This window comes from Myotis brandtii, unplaced genomic scaffold, assembly GCF_000412655.1.
Source record: "Myotis brandtii unplaced genomic scaffold, ASM41265v1 scaffold455, whole genome shotgun sequence".
Classification (NCBI taxonomy): domain Eukaryota; kingdom Metazoa; phylum Chordata; class Mammalia; order Chiroptera; family Vespertilionidae; genus Myotis; species Myotis brandtii.
Genome location: NW_005367384.1, coordinates 1,506,625 through 1,523,479, shown reverse-complemented (window position 1 = coordinate 1,523,479; position 16,855 = coordinate 1,506,625). Strand labels below are relative to the sequence as shown.

General features: G+C 37.5%; 1 protein-coding gene across 3 annotated transcripts in view; it reads left to right on the top strand.

Annotated features, from left to right (window-relative positions):
• The window catches only part of KDM7A (lysine (K)-specific demethylase 7A), a 74,175-nt gene that overhangs the window by 42,808 nt on the left and 14,512 nt on the right, over window positions 1-16,855 (top strand). For all 3 annotated transcript variants that reach the window (XM_014546723.1, XM_014546724.1, XM_014546725.1), the window contains 7 exons: window positions 795-882; window positions 2,568-2,674; window positions 6,078-6,169; window positions 7,243-7,332; window positions 14,158-14,367; window positions 16,010-16,134; window positions 16,343-16,497. In XM_014546723.1, the coding sequence (XP_014402209.1) occupies window positions 795-882; window positions 2,568-2,674; window positions 6,078-6,169; window positions 7,243-7,332; window positions 14,158-14,367; window positions 16,010-16,134; window positions 16,343-16,497 (867 nt within the window). The remainder of the gene's footprint in view (window positions 1-794; window positions 883-2,567; window positions 2,675-6,077; window positions 6,170-7,242; window positions 7,333-14,157; window positions 14,368-16,009; window positions 16,135-16,342; window positions 16,498-16,855) is intronic.

Here is a 16,855-nt window from a genome sequence, read left to right as displayed (position 1 = left end):
GAGTTTTTTGATACTGTGTCACAGCACAGTGAGCGATTAAAAGATGAAAAATGTAAAAAAAATGAGACTTATTTTAACAATTAATTTTTACATGCAAATGTATATATTTATTTATACTTACATGAAGTCCATGTTTAGTCTATGGACATTTCTTTCAAAAGCTAGGTGTCATCTCTCAGAAATGTTTCCCTCTTTGAAAATATTTTTGTAGGAAAATAAGACATCATTTGGATTGCCAACATTTATATTTATGGGACCAAAACCCTCCATAATGAAATGTGGGTAATCTACCTTTTCCTTCTTAGCAGGTATCTGGTTGAGTTCCACTGATCCTCCTCTGCTTAGTCCCCCAGTGCTCATTTCAGATACTAGGGAAGTGAAATGATCAGCCAGTCTCAGTGGTCACTTAATGGAAATATGCTTGTGTCCTTCTAACCAGATTTGACTTGTCTCACAGTAAAATCTTTAATATTAAGTTGGATTGTTTTTCCTTTAAACTAAAACAACAACAACCACAAAAGCCTTTACCTATGTTGTACCATAATTTTTTATCTAATTAGGTCAATGCATTTATTTACTCAAACTCAGCACACAGCTGGTATATAATAAGCCTTCACTAAATATTTGAGTGAATGAATGAATCTATAGCTTTTATAGACATTAACTTTTCTAGCACTGGAGTATGAAGTAAATTGATGTTGATATTTTGAGTTTCTTATCTCACAGGTACATATCACATTTGTTTGCTTTAAATATTGAGAAGTCACTGATTAATATACTTTTAACCATTTCAGGGTGGATTCATGCTGTGCTCACTTCTCAGGATTGTATGGCTTTTGGGGGGAACTTTCTGCACAACCTTAACATTGGCATGCAGCTCAGGTTTGTGTCATCAGTATTTAAAGGATCTTTTGTCCTTTCTTTTAAACAGGATGTTTCAAAAACTAAATTCAACAACATATTTTACCGTAATTGAGATCTCATGGAGATAGGCCCTGAGAAATTATTAAGAACAGGAACTTTTTAAAAATATATATTTTTATTGATTTCGGAGAGGAATGGAGAGGGAGAGAGAGATAAAAATGATCAATGATGAGAGAGAATCATTGTTCGAGCCCGCAATCCGGGCATGTGCCTTTAATCCAGTGGTTCTCAACCTTCCTTATGCCTCGACCTTTTAATACAGTTCCTCATGTTGTGGTGACCCCCAATTTCATTGTTACAAATTGAACATAATTAAAGCATAGTGATTAATCACAAAAACAATATGTAATTATATATGTGTTTTCCGATGGTCTTAGGCGACCCCTGTGAAAGGGTCGTTCGACCCCCACAGGGGTCGCAACCCACAGGTTGAGAACCGCTGCTTTAATCGGAATCGAACCTGGGACCCTTCAGTCAGCAATCCGACACTCTATCTGCTGAGCCAAATCGGCTAGGGCAAGAATAGGAACTTTTAACAAAAGTATTGTCTTAAAAAATTTTGTCAGGAGGATAGCTTGATGCATTTTAAATCTAAAATTAAAAAAATATTTATTCAATTTGAGACTAAATATCTCCCCAACTTTCAAAATTGTATAAAAATGTATGGGTTCTCCTTGGCTGTTTTTACAATGAGGGAGATGAACTAAATCCAGTCAATCTCAGGTGTAATTATGGTGCTGGGGAAAAGCAACCCTAGGTTCAGATGGCTGTCAGAACACCTGTAATGTTACATGGGGAAAGGATTAACAGCTCTTTCCCTTTCTGTGTGAAAAGTTGACATTTAGCTAACTCTGTGCCCCTGGTAGCCTGATGAGAGGAGAATGTTACTAGGCAGCACTGCTTACAGTGAAATAACTCCTGATTGATAAACCACATCAGGACTGGGAGAACCTAGTAGGAACCATGTGTTTGGGCTTTCCTAAGTGTGGTGATCTTGTAGCTTGACTTGCCCGTGGGGACCCTGGATGTTATGTGTCTGTGGAGTTATTACATGAAGCACTGGCCCTTACCAGGCATGAAGCTTTAAGTTAGGACAGCTCCCACACTGCCAGCTGTGAATCTTGTTTCTGTATACCTGAGCTGTCCCCAGAGGAAAGGTCGCTCCTGGCTGTATGGATGGCTGCAAGGACTCCCATAGAAGACGAACACTGTGGCAAGCTGTGGTTCCTATCTCCTCCCCTTGACCGGCACCAAGTGTGGTCTTGAGCTTGAGTGCTTGGTAGAAACTAAAGAAAACCTGAGTGGGTTGTTCAATACATGGAGTTGACCTATAAACATATTGTCTTATTTATTATAGTGGAACCCTTGTGAAATTCCTTCTGTTAAGATTAGGATAAGAATCCCAAGGTCTGATCTTTTTGAAGACCAATGTAATTCTTCAGTATACTGTCAAATTTGTTAAGGTCTGACCTGGATAAGGTCATAATTCAGGCTTATCCAAATGTTGTATTATGTAATATACAGTACTTGTTGTATTATGTAATGTCAGAACCTGCTTATTTTATTTTCCTTAAGTTGGTTGCCTTCATTTAACTTTGAAATGCTAATATAAATATTAAATTTCTTAAATTGTGTTTATTCAGGTGTTATGAGATGGAAAAAAGGCTAAAAACACCAGATCTCTTCAAATTCCCTTTCTTTGAAGCCATATGTTGGTTTGTAGCCAAAAACTTGCTGGAAACCCTGAAAGGTAATTAATAATCTGTCCATCTTGTGGTGTGATATAATACATGCTGTTGTAAATTCACTAAAAGCCAGTGATAGCGACCCTTTTTTAGTATAGTGTTGCTGTTGCTCCTATGTTATTTTTTAAAATGCATGATTTCCCTTGACCAAGAACCTTTTTAACAAAGTAGAGTCTCTAGTCCAGCGGTCGCCAACCTTTCGGACCTCACGGACCACTAGTGGTCCACAGAACACCATTTGGCAACCGCTGCAACCTTAAAAAGCAGATATATGAAGAGCTGCATCAGAACAGGTAATGTTGAGAATATTCATTTCACCTGGGACTCTAGTGGCCTGTACACACTGTCAGGCATGTAAAAGTGTCTCGCCTGCAAGAATGCAGTTTAAGCCAAGACTACTATGTAATACTAGAGGCCAAGTGCATGGATTCATGCACTGGAGGGGCCCCTTGACCTGGCCTGCACCCTCTCACAATCCGGGACCCCTCGGGGGATGTCAGACTGCTGGTTTTGGCCCGATCCCTGCAGGCCAGGCTGAGGGACCCCACCAGTGCATGAATATGTGCACCGGACCTCTAGTATGCATATAAGATCTTTGGTTAATCTCTTCCTGCCCTCCCCCTTCCCTCCTTTCCTCTGAGATTCATCAGTCTGTTCCATGTTTCCATGCCTGTGTGTTGTCTTTCCCCTGGTGGTCATTCTGCATCATAGCTATCGGTTGAACGGTCATCTAGGCGCATATATACACACACACACACACACACACACACACACACTACATATATATATATATATAGATGTGTTCCCAAATATTTGCTTTTAAAACTCCAGGGCATAATTTTCATGTCTTGAGAGAATGAGGTAGTGCCTGTGCCATTACCATTTTATGCCCACTATGCTGGCCAGTATAAGGCACCTGTTAATACAAACCAACTGGATGTCAGGCTGAGTCTAGTGGAAGAAAAATGTTTGGGGTTTTGTTGGGGGAAAGGAGAGGTTGTTAGTTATCCCTTTAAACTTGAAAGCTACCTTTTTTATGTGGAATTTCAGATTTGGTGTTTTATCTTTTGGTTTAAAAATCTTTAAGCAGTCAAATTGGAAATTGCATATCACATTTCCTTTTATCCTTTTTTTTTTTTTTTTTTGCTTTTCATTCAGTTGTGCCCTTGAGAATGCAGTTCATCTGTTTTTGTGTTGTCTAACTTGTCCAGTCCATTTGCAAATAGTGCTACTATTACAATTAACTTCCAGAAGAAACAGATATAAGCAGATTAAACAGTAAAGTCTATTCTACACATATTTCTTTTTCCATGTATAAGTTACATGAGAATAAAAGGTGAACTGAAAAGAAACAACCAGAACTTGCTTCCCAGGATAGCATGCACAGAATTAAATGATAAAATAAAAAAAAATTATTGATTGCAGAGAGGAAGGGTGAGGGAGATAGAAACATTAATGATGAGAGAGAATCATTGACCGGCTGCCTCCTGCACTCCCCACACTGGGGATCGAGCCTGCAACCTGGGTATGTGCCCTGACTGAGAATCAAACCATGACCTCATGGTTCATAGGTCGATGCTCAACCACTGAGCACACCAGCTGGACAAATGATAAAACTTATTTATGGTTTCTTTGCTCAATGAAAGCTCTCACTGTCTTTAGGAGGAAAGAATAATAACCCCATCCCACACCTGCAGCACAGCATACAGGGAGATGTCAGTGGTGCAAATGTCTGTGATGGAGATAGGAGCCCACGGATGAGGAAGAACAGGTGCTCTCTGCACCAGATCAGTCTCTGCTCCACAAACAACTCCTTATCCTGAGTCTCCGCCTTGTCCAGTGTTTTCAGGTGTTTTTGGTGGCTGCAGGAATGTCACAACGAACCGTACGGTTGCCATCTATAGTTTCTAGTAAAATTCTAGACATTAAAGTTCATAGTCTCCTATCCAAGTAGAACCCTAGATATATATACATAAACACTTACAGATGTTCTTGTTTTCTGGAAATAAAACCCAATAACTGAACCCTCCAGATTAGAGATTGGCAATTCAAAACTCAGGAAATTTCAGAGTACTTTTATCACTGTTTCTTTTCTCAACAGCACACACATGCACATGCACACACACACGCCCTTAGGTGATACTTTTCCCCTAATGTCTAAGAGGGGTTTACCAATCAAATTAAGAATTTATCTGAAAGACAAAATCTTGCTGTTCTCGCAGTCATAAGCAGCAGATTGTTTAGTCTGAGAATGGGTTAGCCTTTATTTTAGTCCATTGAGAGTTAAGAACTATTGAGATCTGATTAGAAAACATAATCCTGTACATTAAAGTAAAAAAAAAAAAAGATTACTATAAAAGGATATTTGCAGGTCAGGTTTTAAAGTGTTTTCATTTCATCTGCCAGGTCAGTACAGGATACCTGGCATTACTAGTGTATCTTCAGTCCCACTGAGTATAGAGCCAAAGGACCATTATATCAGTGCCACATCTACGCACTCGTCCTGGAATCAGGAATGGCGGTCTTGTTACCCCATCTTATATTGTCCTTTCATCCCTGACCTTGTAACTTTCCATTGCAGCCTGTTATTTCCAGCTCTTAGATTGTTATAGGCTTATATGATAGGTTAAATGTGGGAGGATTGGGAAACTCTTAACTAAATTTAGTGTCAGTAATAATAAAAGTGACCAGTTTGAGGTTTATGTAAGTAAATTAGCCACAGGGCAGAAGTAGAAATCTTTCACTTTTGCTTCAACTTGCCTGAGTTGTAGACCACATCTAATGTATTTTATATGAATTTTAGATAATCAATTTGGTTTAAAAACCCAGAAGAGTCTGGGTTTGTGGGTGTGGGTGTGTATTTGCAATAGTGAATTATTTCATGCCCATAGTGAGGTGTATGGATCGTACATTGCCTACACATACACTCTCTTACAGTTTAAAGAATTATAAGCATGTCACTCAGGGTGAGCACAAACAGCCTTGCCAGTACCCTAGTCATGCTCCTTATTTTTCTCGTTGCACCCTCTCCTTCCCTTTAAGAGAGAACCTATTATCCTGACCTTTGTGATAATTCTTCCTTTCTGCTTTATCACCTATGTCATAAACTAAAATAGTTTAATTTCTAGACATCTATGAATAGCTTAATACTGACATTTTTTGTGACCTGTTTTTTACTCAATGTTATGTTTGTGAGCTTTCTTTTAACTTGAGCATTTAGTACAATGACACTTAATGTAATTCTGTTTTTGTTTTTTTGCTTTTTCAATCAGTTGTTTATTAACCTTTTCCCTTTCTGTTAATTTGGAAGTTATGCAGTTTGATATTTGGTGGTTACTCAAAATGTAAAGTTGATTCATTTATCTTTGAAACACTTAACTCCTTTCCCTGCCTCTTCCATCCCCACAGAACTGAAAGAAGATGGTTTCCAGCCTCAGACTTACCTAGTCCAGGGCGTGAAAGCACTGCATACTGCTTTAAAATTGTGGATGAAAAAAGAAGTAAGTCGTTTTCTTTGGTGAAATAATTGTTATTTTTTATATGGTAAGTTCAGGAAAATGGAGTCCTCAAGCTGTGTGGCAGGAGTAGCCACAGTAGAAGGACTAGAAACCATGCTTTATATACAACCTTCATTTTATGTACAGCAATACAAATGGTTTATGTTTCTGTGAGAATTAAGTACCTCAGTATTTCTTAAAGCTGGAAAGGAAATAATTCAAGTATACTTAGGGTACTGACTAAGAAATGAACATGTAAATGTAGACTAATAATAAGTAACTGAGCTCTCATAGTGTGCCAACCACTGTGCTTAGTTTTCATATCCATAAACTAATTTAATCTTCAAAGCAACCATATGAAGTCTGGGTGCTGTTATAATCCCCATTTACATGTGGGGAAGCTGAGGTTCAAGGAATTTAAGTAACTTGCCCAAGAGACCCGGCAGAGCTAGGATTTAAATCTAGGTCCCTGCAATTGCAAAGCTGATGCCCTTATCCCTCTGCTAGACTTAGGAAAAAAGGAAAGAAAGGAAGGCAGAGTTCAAGCCGGAGCTTTCCATTTTCACTAAAATGTGGTCTAGTTGTTGGCATTTGAATTCCTTCTCTAAGAGGTGGTCCCAGATCTCCTTTTGGAGTTGGTATGTCCTTCCCTTACGCTTCCATTGCACATTTCTTGCGCCAGTGGACTAGGATTATTTCAGTGCCTGTGTTGCCCCTTATAAGTCCTTATGTATTATGAATTAATTGTTAGTTTTAATTAGTTACTTTACTAATTATAGTAGTCTTTTGAGGTCTAGAGTACAAGGTTACTACTCAATATAAAGCAAAATTTACTATGAGACCAGTCCATCTTTATCTCAAGCTAAGAGGATTTTATAAGTTAATAAAGATCTCCTTAGAAGATCTTTTAATAAAGATACCTTAGGAGGTATCACACCAACCACATGAACTCTGAGTCCTGGCTTATTAGTATTTGGCTGTGTCTATAAAATCTGGAGAACCCCAAAATTGGCTTAATAAGTTTTTTACATATTAAAGTATAAGTAACTTTGGTTGTTTTGTTAATCCAAATACAGCTTGTATCCGAACATGCCTTTGAAATTCCAGACAATGTTAGACCTGGACATCTTATTAAAGAACTTTCTAAAGTAATTCGAGCAATAGAGGTAAGAGTACAAACTGGCATCTAAACTCTTGGTTATTATCTGCTTTGAGAAACCAGTAGATCTACCACCACACTGCAAACCTCTGAATGCTCTTATGCACTTAAAAAAAAAAAAAAAAAAAGACAGTGAGCTAAGTCTTAGAAACAGTTTCTAGTTCCCAGGTTTCTAAAGTCCTAGAGAGAAATTTAGAGAGTTGTATCATGATGAAGTAATAAGGAAGTTATTTCAGGTTACTCCAAAAATAAAAAATACAGAATTAAACTTTCTAATCCAGTTCATTTTAGCTGTGCAGAGATGAATTCATGTTTAGTGATTAGGAAAAGAGGAAATGTAAGGTGAGTGAGTAGAGCTAGGTGAAGCTGGGTTGGAAAGAGGAAGATATTAGTGGGGTGGGGCAAGGAGAGCTGCTTGATTGGAAATATTAGAACAAGTTGGTTAAGCAAATGCCCTTTGATAAAAGCCCACAGAATATGAGATTAGGTGTTTTAATTAATCATTTAGGAGCTATTTTAGGTATTAAAGAAAGGAGGTTTTAATTAAACTAATTTAAGAAGATGGTTCTATTAATGTTTAGCTTGAACTGAAAGGAAATTAAGTGGAGGAATGGAGGCTAACTCAATTTAACAGCTCAGATTAGGTCTGTGTTTGGGGAATGGAAAGGGGTACAGCTAAGAAATATTAAAAGGATTTGCTATCCTTGACTAGAAGAGTTCATGTAATTCTCAATATATTCAGATACAGTAGAAAAAAAATTTTAAATATATTTTTATTGATTTCAGAGAGAAGGGGAGAGGGAGAGAGAAATAGAAACATCAGTGATGAGAGAGAATCATTGATCCGCTCCCTCCTGCACACCCCTACTGGGGATCGAGGCCACAACCCAGGCATGTGCCCTGGACCGGAATCAAATCCAGGACCCTTCAGTCTGCAGGCTGATGCTCTGTCCACTGAGTCGCACCAGTTAGGGCGAAAATTTTTTTTTTTAATTTTAAAGATGATAGTAATTGCATACAGATTTTTAATCAAAAGTCACATATATATGCAAATATATATCTGTATAAATCTCAACAACCCAAAGTAAGGACAGTGTTGGTCTATATGAAAAACTATAAATCTTTACTTTGGGAAGTAAAAATACTTGAATGAAATTTCAGAGATATGAAATTTCTGAAATATGTCAACTTCAAATTAATATTATAAATTTTAAATGGTGAAATATACCTGAAAGAATAATTGGACAAAAATAGTAAACATAGTGTGTTTTTTTTTTAATTGAAGTGTAGGGAGTACAGAAGACAGCAAGATGGCCAGTAGAAAATGTGCCAAGAAAATATATAGGTATTTCACTAAAGAAGAAAAAAGAATGGCCATTCCAATAAAAGTATGAAAAATAATCTCAATATATGAAAAAGTATTTAATCACATTTTGCCAAATAACTTACGATTTCATATGATCATTTATCAAGTTGGCAAAAATAAAATCCCATTGTCTATCCTTGATAGTAGGAGTACAGATTAGTTTATGCTTTCTAAATGGCATGTCCCTAGAAAGGGAATGGACTGACTATTCTTGGGGGGGAAAGGGGTGTGGGAGATGCGGGAAGAGACTGGACAAAAATCGTGGGGGAGTTATGGGGGGGGGGGAAAGAGGAACAAATGTAATAATCTGAACAATAAAGATTTAATTAAAAAAATAAATAAATGGCATGTCCCTTCACCTAGCAGTTTCACTTTAATAAAATAAATAAGAGGATTCCAGTTGAACTTGGAAGATTAAACATATGTGCTTACCACTATTACTGCTTGGGACCAAAATGATAGAAAAAGAATAAAAAAAGACATCTCTAAGGACAGAGAGAATAATAGAGATGAAGATTCCAACGAAATTTTGGAAGCTGGAAAGAAATGTACAAGTGGTGACTTATTTAGCAGACCAGAGACCTGAAACCTTTGTGGGAAATGGGGGAAGACCAGGAACAGGTCTTATTTATACAGAATCTTAAAAAAATATTCCAGAGTTTTTTGAAGGACCCTCAATATGAGAGTGGAGGTAGGATTGAACAGGATTGATTAAAGGTCTATTTAAGAAATGAATTGCTCTCCAAATCCCTGCCTTAACACACGTAGAAAACTAAAGGTGTAATTGTTTGAGAAGTTGAATTTGAGATTGTGGACTTTCTATTGATTTTAGAAAGAGTGTAAGGGAGGGGGAGAGAGAGAAAGAAACGTCAATGTGAGAGAAATGCATCAATTGGTTGCCTCGTGCAAGGACCAGGGCTGAGGATTGAACCTGCAACCGAGGTATGCACCCTTGACCAGACTTGAACCTGGGACCCTTCAGTCCTTGGGCCGACGGTCTATCCACTGAGCCAAATCGGCTAAGGCAGCGGTTCTCAACCTGTGGGTCATGACCCCTTTGGCAGTCGAACAACCCTTTCACAGGGGTCGCCTAAGACCATCCTGCATATCAGATATTTACATTACGATTCATAACAGCAACATTACAGTTATGAAGTAGCAACGAAAATAATTTTATGGTTGGGTCACAACATGAGGAACTGTATTTAAAGGGCCAGAAGTTTGAGAACCACTGGGCTAAGGCAAGCTTGTGGACTTTGGAACACTGAGCCCAGTGAGGGAGATAGGTATCTTACTGAAAACGAGGATTAAGTGATAGTCTGCATAGTGAATGCTTCTTCTTCCACTTGGCTTCTAAAAGACTGTCAGTCTGGCCTGGACCTCTCAGGACAAGAAGTAGATCCACTGATACTGAACATCGGTGAAACCCACCAGTTGACAAAGCCCCACTCACAGAGTTCCCTATTAGCTTTTTATTACATACAGTGAAATGTACAATTGTAAGAAAACTTGAGTTTTGACAAATGTGTACACCTGTATAACCAATACTCCAGTATAACCAATGAGATATAAATCATTTATATCATCCCAGAAAGTCCATTCTTGCTTGCCCCCTTCTAGTCAATCTTTGACTACCACAGGCCACCACTGTTCTGACCTGTTATTATCATCATAGATTAGTTTTGCCTATACTTGAATTTCAGGTAAACACATTCATATAGTTTGTACTATTTTGGTGTCTGGCTTCTTTCACTCACATTATGCTTTTGAGATTCATTCATGTTGTTGTGTTTGTCAGTTCTTTTTTATTGCTGAGTGGTATGGTATGCCATTGATTAATATGCCACAATTTGTCTTCCATTCTTCTGTTGATGGCTATTTGGGTTATATGCAGACTTGGCCATTATGAATGAGACTGTTATGAACATTCTTATATCTCTTTTGGGTTAAATATATGTTTTATATTCTTGAATAAATACCTGAGAATAGAGTTGAGCCATAGGAAGTGAATTTAAAATTTGTGAGAATCTGCCAGTTTTCCAGAGTGGTTATACCATTTTACATTCTCACCAGTAATGTGCAGGCATTGTAGTTATTTCGTATTTTCACCAATATTTGTTGTTTTCAGCCTTTTAAATTTTTGCTATTCTAGAGAATATGGAATATTATTTCAGTGTGGTGTTAATTTGCATTTTCCTGAAGATTAAAGATGAATACCTTTTTGTGTGCACATCATTTTTGTATACTTTTAGGAAGTTTAAGTTTTTGTCCATTTAAAAATTATTGTTTTATTATTGATTTGTAGGAGTTCATTATATGTTCTGGACACAAATTCTTTGTCATTTGGCATGCAATCATTCATATCTATATAAAATAACTAACATTTACCTACAGCTTGTATCTTTTCATGAGCAGAAACTTTTAATTTTGAAAGTTTAGTCTATCAACTCTTTTTGTTTTTTAGTGTTATTTTGTGACCTCCCTAAGAAATATTTTTCCACCCCAAGGTCTTAAAAATACTTTCTTTTTTTTTTCCCCAAAAAGCTTTTGCATCTAGGTAAATGGCCAGCCTTGAATTTTTGTGTATTGCATAAGATAAATAAAGACATTTCCCCCCATATCTTTATCTCGTTTTCTTAGCACCATTAGTTGAAATCATTAGCTTTTTAATGTTTCCTTTTAAAAATACATGGAAAGCCCATAAGAGTTTCAAAGACAAAGACCAAAAATAAATCAGAAAAAGGAAAAGTATTCAAAGGAGACAATCATTAAATAAGTCTTCAGCTCAAACCCAAGTATAATTGATACCCTCAGGAGAGAAAAAAGTAAAATTGGTTCTATGAAAAAAGGACAGGAGGGTGCAACAAAGGAGCATTCAAAGAAGAAGGAAAAGGAGTTCTTGGAAATTAGAAATTAATAGAAACAAAACTTAGTAGAATGGCTGGAAGATAAAGTTGGGAAAATCTCCCATAAAGTTAAAAAGAAACACACAGAAATAGGACAGAAAAATTAGAAGGTCATTTTATACAGTCGTCATCAAAATAATAGGAGCTCCAGAAAAAGATAACAGAGAAAACCAGAAGATTTTCAGAGGACTAATCAAATAAGTTTTAGAATTCAAGGACACATCTTCCCAAATTGATAGCCTTCCAAAATGCCAGTACAGTAAGTGAAAAAGACATCAGCCAAGGCACATTATGGTCAAATTTAGAGCATATGTAATAAAGTTCATCTGAAAAAGCATTAGGGAAGATAATATGGGTCGTTTACAAAGAATTGGGAATCAGAATAACATAAAATTTCTCAACAATAACACTGCAAACTAGAAGACAGTGGAGCAAAGTCCTTAAAATCCTGGGGTTGGGGAATGCCAGCATACATGTCTGTATTCAGCCAAGCCATAAACCAAATATGATGGTAAAATAAAGATGTCAAAGAGGCAATTCTCAAACAATGTACTGCCCATGTGCTCTTCTAAGAAAGAAGGAGTAAACCAAAAAGGAAGGTTCCCTGGAATTCATTCTTCCAACAAATACTGAGTACCTATTGCAGCTTTGTACCAGGTAGGCTAGGCATAGAGCAGTGAACAAAGGTCCTGGCAATGGAGCTTAGAAGTAAGAGGCTACCCATAGATTTTGTTATATCAGGAATTGGCAAGGTGCTATTAAGAAAAATAAAGTAGGGAGGTCAGAGGTGGTGGTGGTGGTGGCAGTGTTATATGGTGGAGTGGGAGCAGGTCAGGAAGGGTTTGTGATGATATGTGCAGGTGCAGAGAGCAGCCGGTCCAGGATGGATCAGGAGAATGAAATCCAAACTTAACTAGATGCCTCATACTTTATCTGGCAATCCCATCCAGGAGGATGTCTCCAAAGAAAAATATAAATTTGATTAATTACCTAATGTGTTTGAATGTTTGTATTCTTCCAGTGGAGAATTTTGGGATTAATTAGTGATAAGTACATACTAGAAAACAAGCTGATGGAAAGGGAGGCAGTTATGAACTCAGGGAAAAATCAAAGGATAAAAAGGAAAGTAATGTTATGTAACACTGGGTTGTAAATAATTTTTATTGAGTCCAATTTAAATATTGAATATTGAAGGCAGGGGAAGTATGTGTACATTTAGGAGAGGATGCCAGAATTAAGACTTACTTCATCTTGCATAGTAGGAATTCAGTGATACAGCTACAGGTAAAAAAACAAGAAATAACAGTATAAATGTTACTTAGAAATTCGGAGGCAAATAACTGAAAGAAAAAAACCAAACAACAAAAACAGCTGCAGGAGTTGCAAGTGCTGGATATATACCCGAAAAAATAGAAAGCAGGGACTCAAGCTGATATATGTATATGCATGTTCATAACAGCATTATTCACAGCAATCAAAGATTATGTCATGGGAGAATGGATAACCAAAATGTGGTATATACATGCAATGGAATATTAGCTTTATAAAAGAAGGGAATTCTGACACATGCTACAACATGGATGAACTTGAAGACATTATGTTAAGTGAAATAAGACAGTCATAAAGGGACAAATATTGTATGATTGCATTTATATGAGGTTCCTAAAGCAGTCAAATTCATAGAAACAGAGAGTAGAATGATGGTTGTTAGGGCTAGGAGTAAGGTGGAATGGGGCATTATTGTTTAATGGGTACAGAGTTTAAGTTTGGGAAAATTTAAAAGTTCTGGAAATAGATGCTGGTGATAGTTGGACAACAATGCGAAATGTACTTAATGCCACCGAACTCTGTACATAAAAATGGTTAGAATGGTAAATTATATATCTGTTACCACATTTGTTACATGTATATGTATAATTCCCATTCCCTCCAGAGAATGGGAATTGGCATGGGGAAGAGTAGATTGCAACTTTTCATGATATGCTTATAGAATTTTAATTTTTCAAAACTATGTAGATGTGTGACTTTGCTTTAAAAAGCAGTTATTGATTTTTGCAACTATGTATGTGAAAAAATTTACATTGGGCCCTAGCTGATTTGGTTTAGTGGATAGAGCGTCAACCTGTGGACTGAAGGATCCCAGGTTCGATTCAGGTCAAGGACATATGCCCAGGTTGCAGGCTCAATCCCCAGTAGGGGACGTTCTGAAATCAATAAAAAAATATATTTTTTAAAAATAATATTTTTAAAAAATGTACATTAGAAGCAGCCTGACTAACTCCTGGTAATTTTTAGGTCAGTAAATCATACTATAGGTATACACCAAAGTACTACACAGCCTTTAAAATTATATTGAAAATCAAGGAAATATGTTTATAGTATATAATTTCGTGGGGGAGAAAAGGAAATAAAGGTCTCAGCAAAGCTGTTTATCTTATTATTTGGTCTTTTTTATATAATTAAATTGAATGGTTTTTCTTTTCTAAAATATTTCTGTGGCTGATTACTTAGGTATGTATGTAGCCTTATTATAAAAATACTCTGAATTGAATTCTTAAAGGAGGAAAACAGCAAGCCAGTTAAATCTCAGGGAATTCCTACAGAGTGTCCAGCTTCACGATCCTCAAATGAAGCAACTTCCCCATACCATTCCCGACGAAGGATGAGGAAACTTCGAGATCATAATGTCCGAACACCTTCTAACCTAGACATCCTAGAGCTCCACACAAGGGAGGTCCTCAGAAGATTAGAGATGTGTCCTTGGGAAGAGGCAAGTATTATGTTTCATGATGACAAAGAGAGACTTCGTTGTTCCTTAAAGTTCTTCAAACAGATACTCAAAGGACAATAGTCTGACCAGTCTTGTTATCTAATCTTCCGTTAGCATTGTGTAGGGGTCAACAGTGCTTATGCCTGTAGAAGGGGGCGGTGCTTCAACTTTCTGGGCATCAGTGCAGAAGTAGGATGACTAGATCTCATTCATTTACTGACATGTTTATTGAGCGTTTACCAAGGCCATGCTCTTACAGGCTCTAGAGAAGATGCCAGAGTGAGCACAACTTAAGTCCCTGCCTTTGTGTAGCTTCCATCCTAGCTCAGGTTGGAAGGATGGGAGACAGATATCTATATCATAAAAGGCCTGTGGTCATGACACTGTTACGACGTCACAACCACAACCGGTCACCAGGGAGGAGTCAGTCTGGGTCCTGCCGGCGCTGCGGGTCTGGGTCTTGCGCAATATCGCGTGCTGGGCCTCTAGTGTTAATACAATTTCAAATAATCATTATGAAGGAAGCCAAAATAATAGAGCAATAGAGTAAAGGGGCTTGGGATGGCTGGCTACTTGAGCTAGGGTGGTCAGAGAGCTCTCAGGTGGTGACATCTGAACTGACACTTAAATAATGGGAAAAAGTTAGATGGATACACAGATCTGAGGAGAAGTAGTATTGCTGGCAGAGGGAAAAGCAAGTGCAAAAAGTCTATCCCTCACCCAATAGCATCAGCATGAGTGACTGTTAGAATAAACCCATTAACGTTTGAGAAATGCTTGCCTAATGGACAAGGGGGCAGGCAGTAATCTGATCAATGTAGGGCCTTGTGAAACTTGGTAATGAGTTTGCAACGAGATCTGTATCATACATAATTTTACATCTTAAATAGAGGATAGGCAACAATTTAAAATGAACAAAACAGAGGTATCTCTGAATTAAAATATTTTAAAACTTAATATAGAAATTTTAACTTCAATATTTTAAATGGTATAGAATTTTTTTTTATACTTTTTAAAGATTTTGTTGTCCTAAACCTCCTTAACCCATAGCCATCTGGGAGAAGATTTAGCATGTTATGAAAGGTTCTATTTATTATTAAAGAAACATTTTCCACAGAAAGGAAATATTCTGTATGTATTAAAACCAGTTATTGTATGCCTTTATGTCACATGGTGGCCTTTGTTCCTAGTGATAGCAATGTGGTGACCTGTAAGCTTCTGCCAGTGCCTGGTGGGAAGACTAGGGAGTAGGTCAAAGGTAGGGTAATCGGGAAGGACCAGCAGCTGGCACTTAAACAAGTCAGGGAAGGAGAATCACTATGCACTAGAGCAGTGCTCCCCAGCTCTCCAGCTTTCTGCAAGAGTGAAATGTCTTTGAATTCGCTTTACGCAAGTTTTACATTCTACTTTATTGTGTGTTATTGTTAAAGGCCCTACAGAAAGACAAACCACATTCCTGCTTAGGCTTTAGGAACCATTTGGTTTTAGTGGCACACTGCTGCCTGTCTCCTGGCCTGGGTGGCTGCCTAGTCCAGTTTGGGATGCAGAGCTAAGGGAGGAGGTGGTGGCTTGACTTTATTCATTTAGTCCAGTGGGTGTAGTTGAGTATGGAGATTAAGTAAGTTCTATTTTTATATTTTAGGACATCTTGAGCTCTAAACTGAATGGTAAATTCAACAAACATCTCCAGCCATCTTCTACCGTACCCGAATGGAGAGCAAAAGATAATGATCTACGATTACTGCTGACAAATGGAAGGATAATTAAGTATGTAAACCAGATCAAAGTATCCAACCGATTAGCTTTCAGGGGGTTCCCTCTGTTTACTGAATCCCCAGTCCATTTGTTGTTCAGCTAACCACATATGGGGCAAGTGGCTCAATTCTCCACTCTCTCTGTAAATTAAAGTGGGGAGTGTACTGTTTGGTCGCACAAGTTGCACTATTTTTTGACTTATTTTTCCTTCTATATACAGAGACGAAAGACACCCCTTCGCAGATCAGAGTCTTTATACAGTAGACAGTGAAAATGAAGAGGATAAGAGAAGGACAAAAAAGGCAAAAGTGAAGATAGAAGAGAGTTCAGGAATAGAGGCAGTGGAGAATGAAGAATCTCAGAAACCCCTTAACAGTATGTCTGTTTTAATGGTCATTGTAAAGGTCTCTTTATTACTAATGTGATAGCATGTGAAGTAACTTGCAAGTTCTTACATTTGTACTCTTTTGAGAAATCTGAAGTATTTCTGAATAATGTATCCATTGGGGAAATACTGAATGTGAATGCCCAGAGAGGTGTAGAGCCCAGGGAAGGCATTATTAATGATGAGGACATGTGCAAGTTAGTGACATGCTTGTCTGATGACAGTTTTTACAAGCGTCACACGAAAGCTCATGCTCTACTCCAAATAAAACAGTCCCAAGTTTAATGGGATTTCACAAATAATTTTAGCTAACATGTATATGGTTTTCAGAAGCAGGAGACATATATA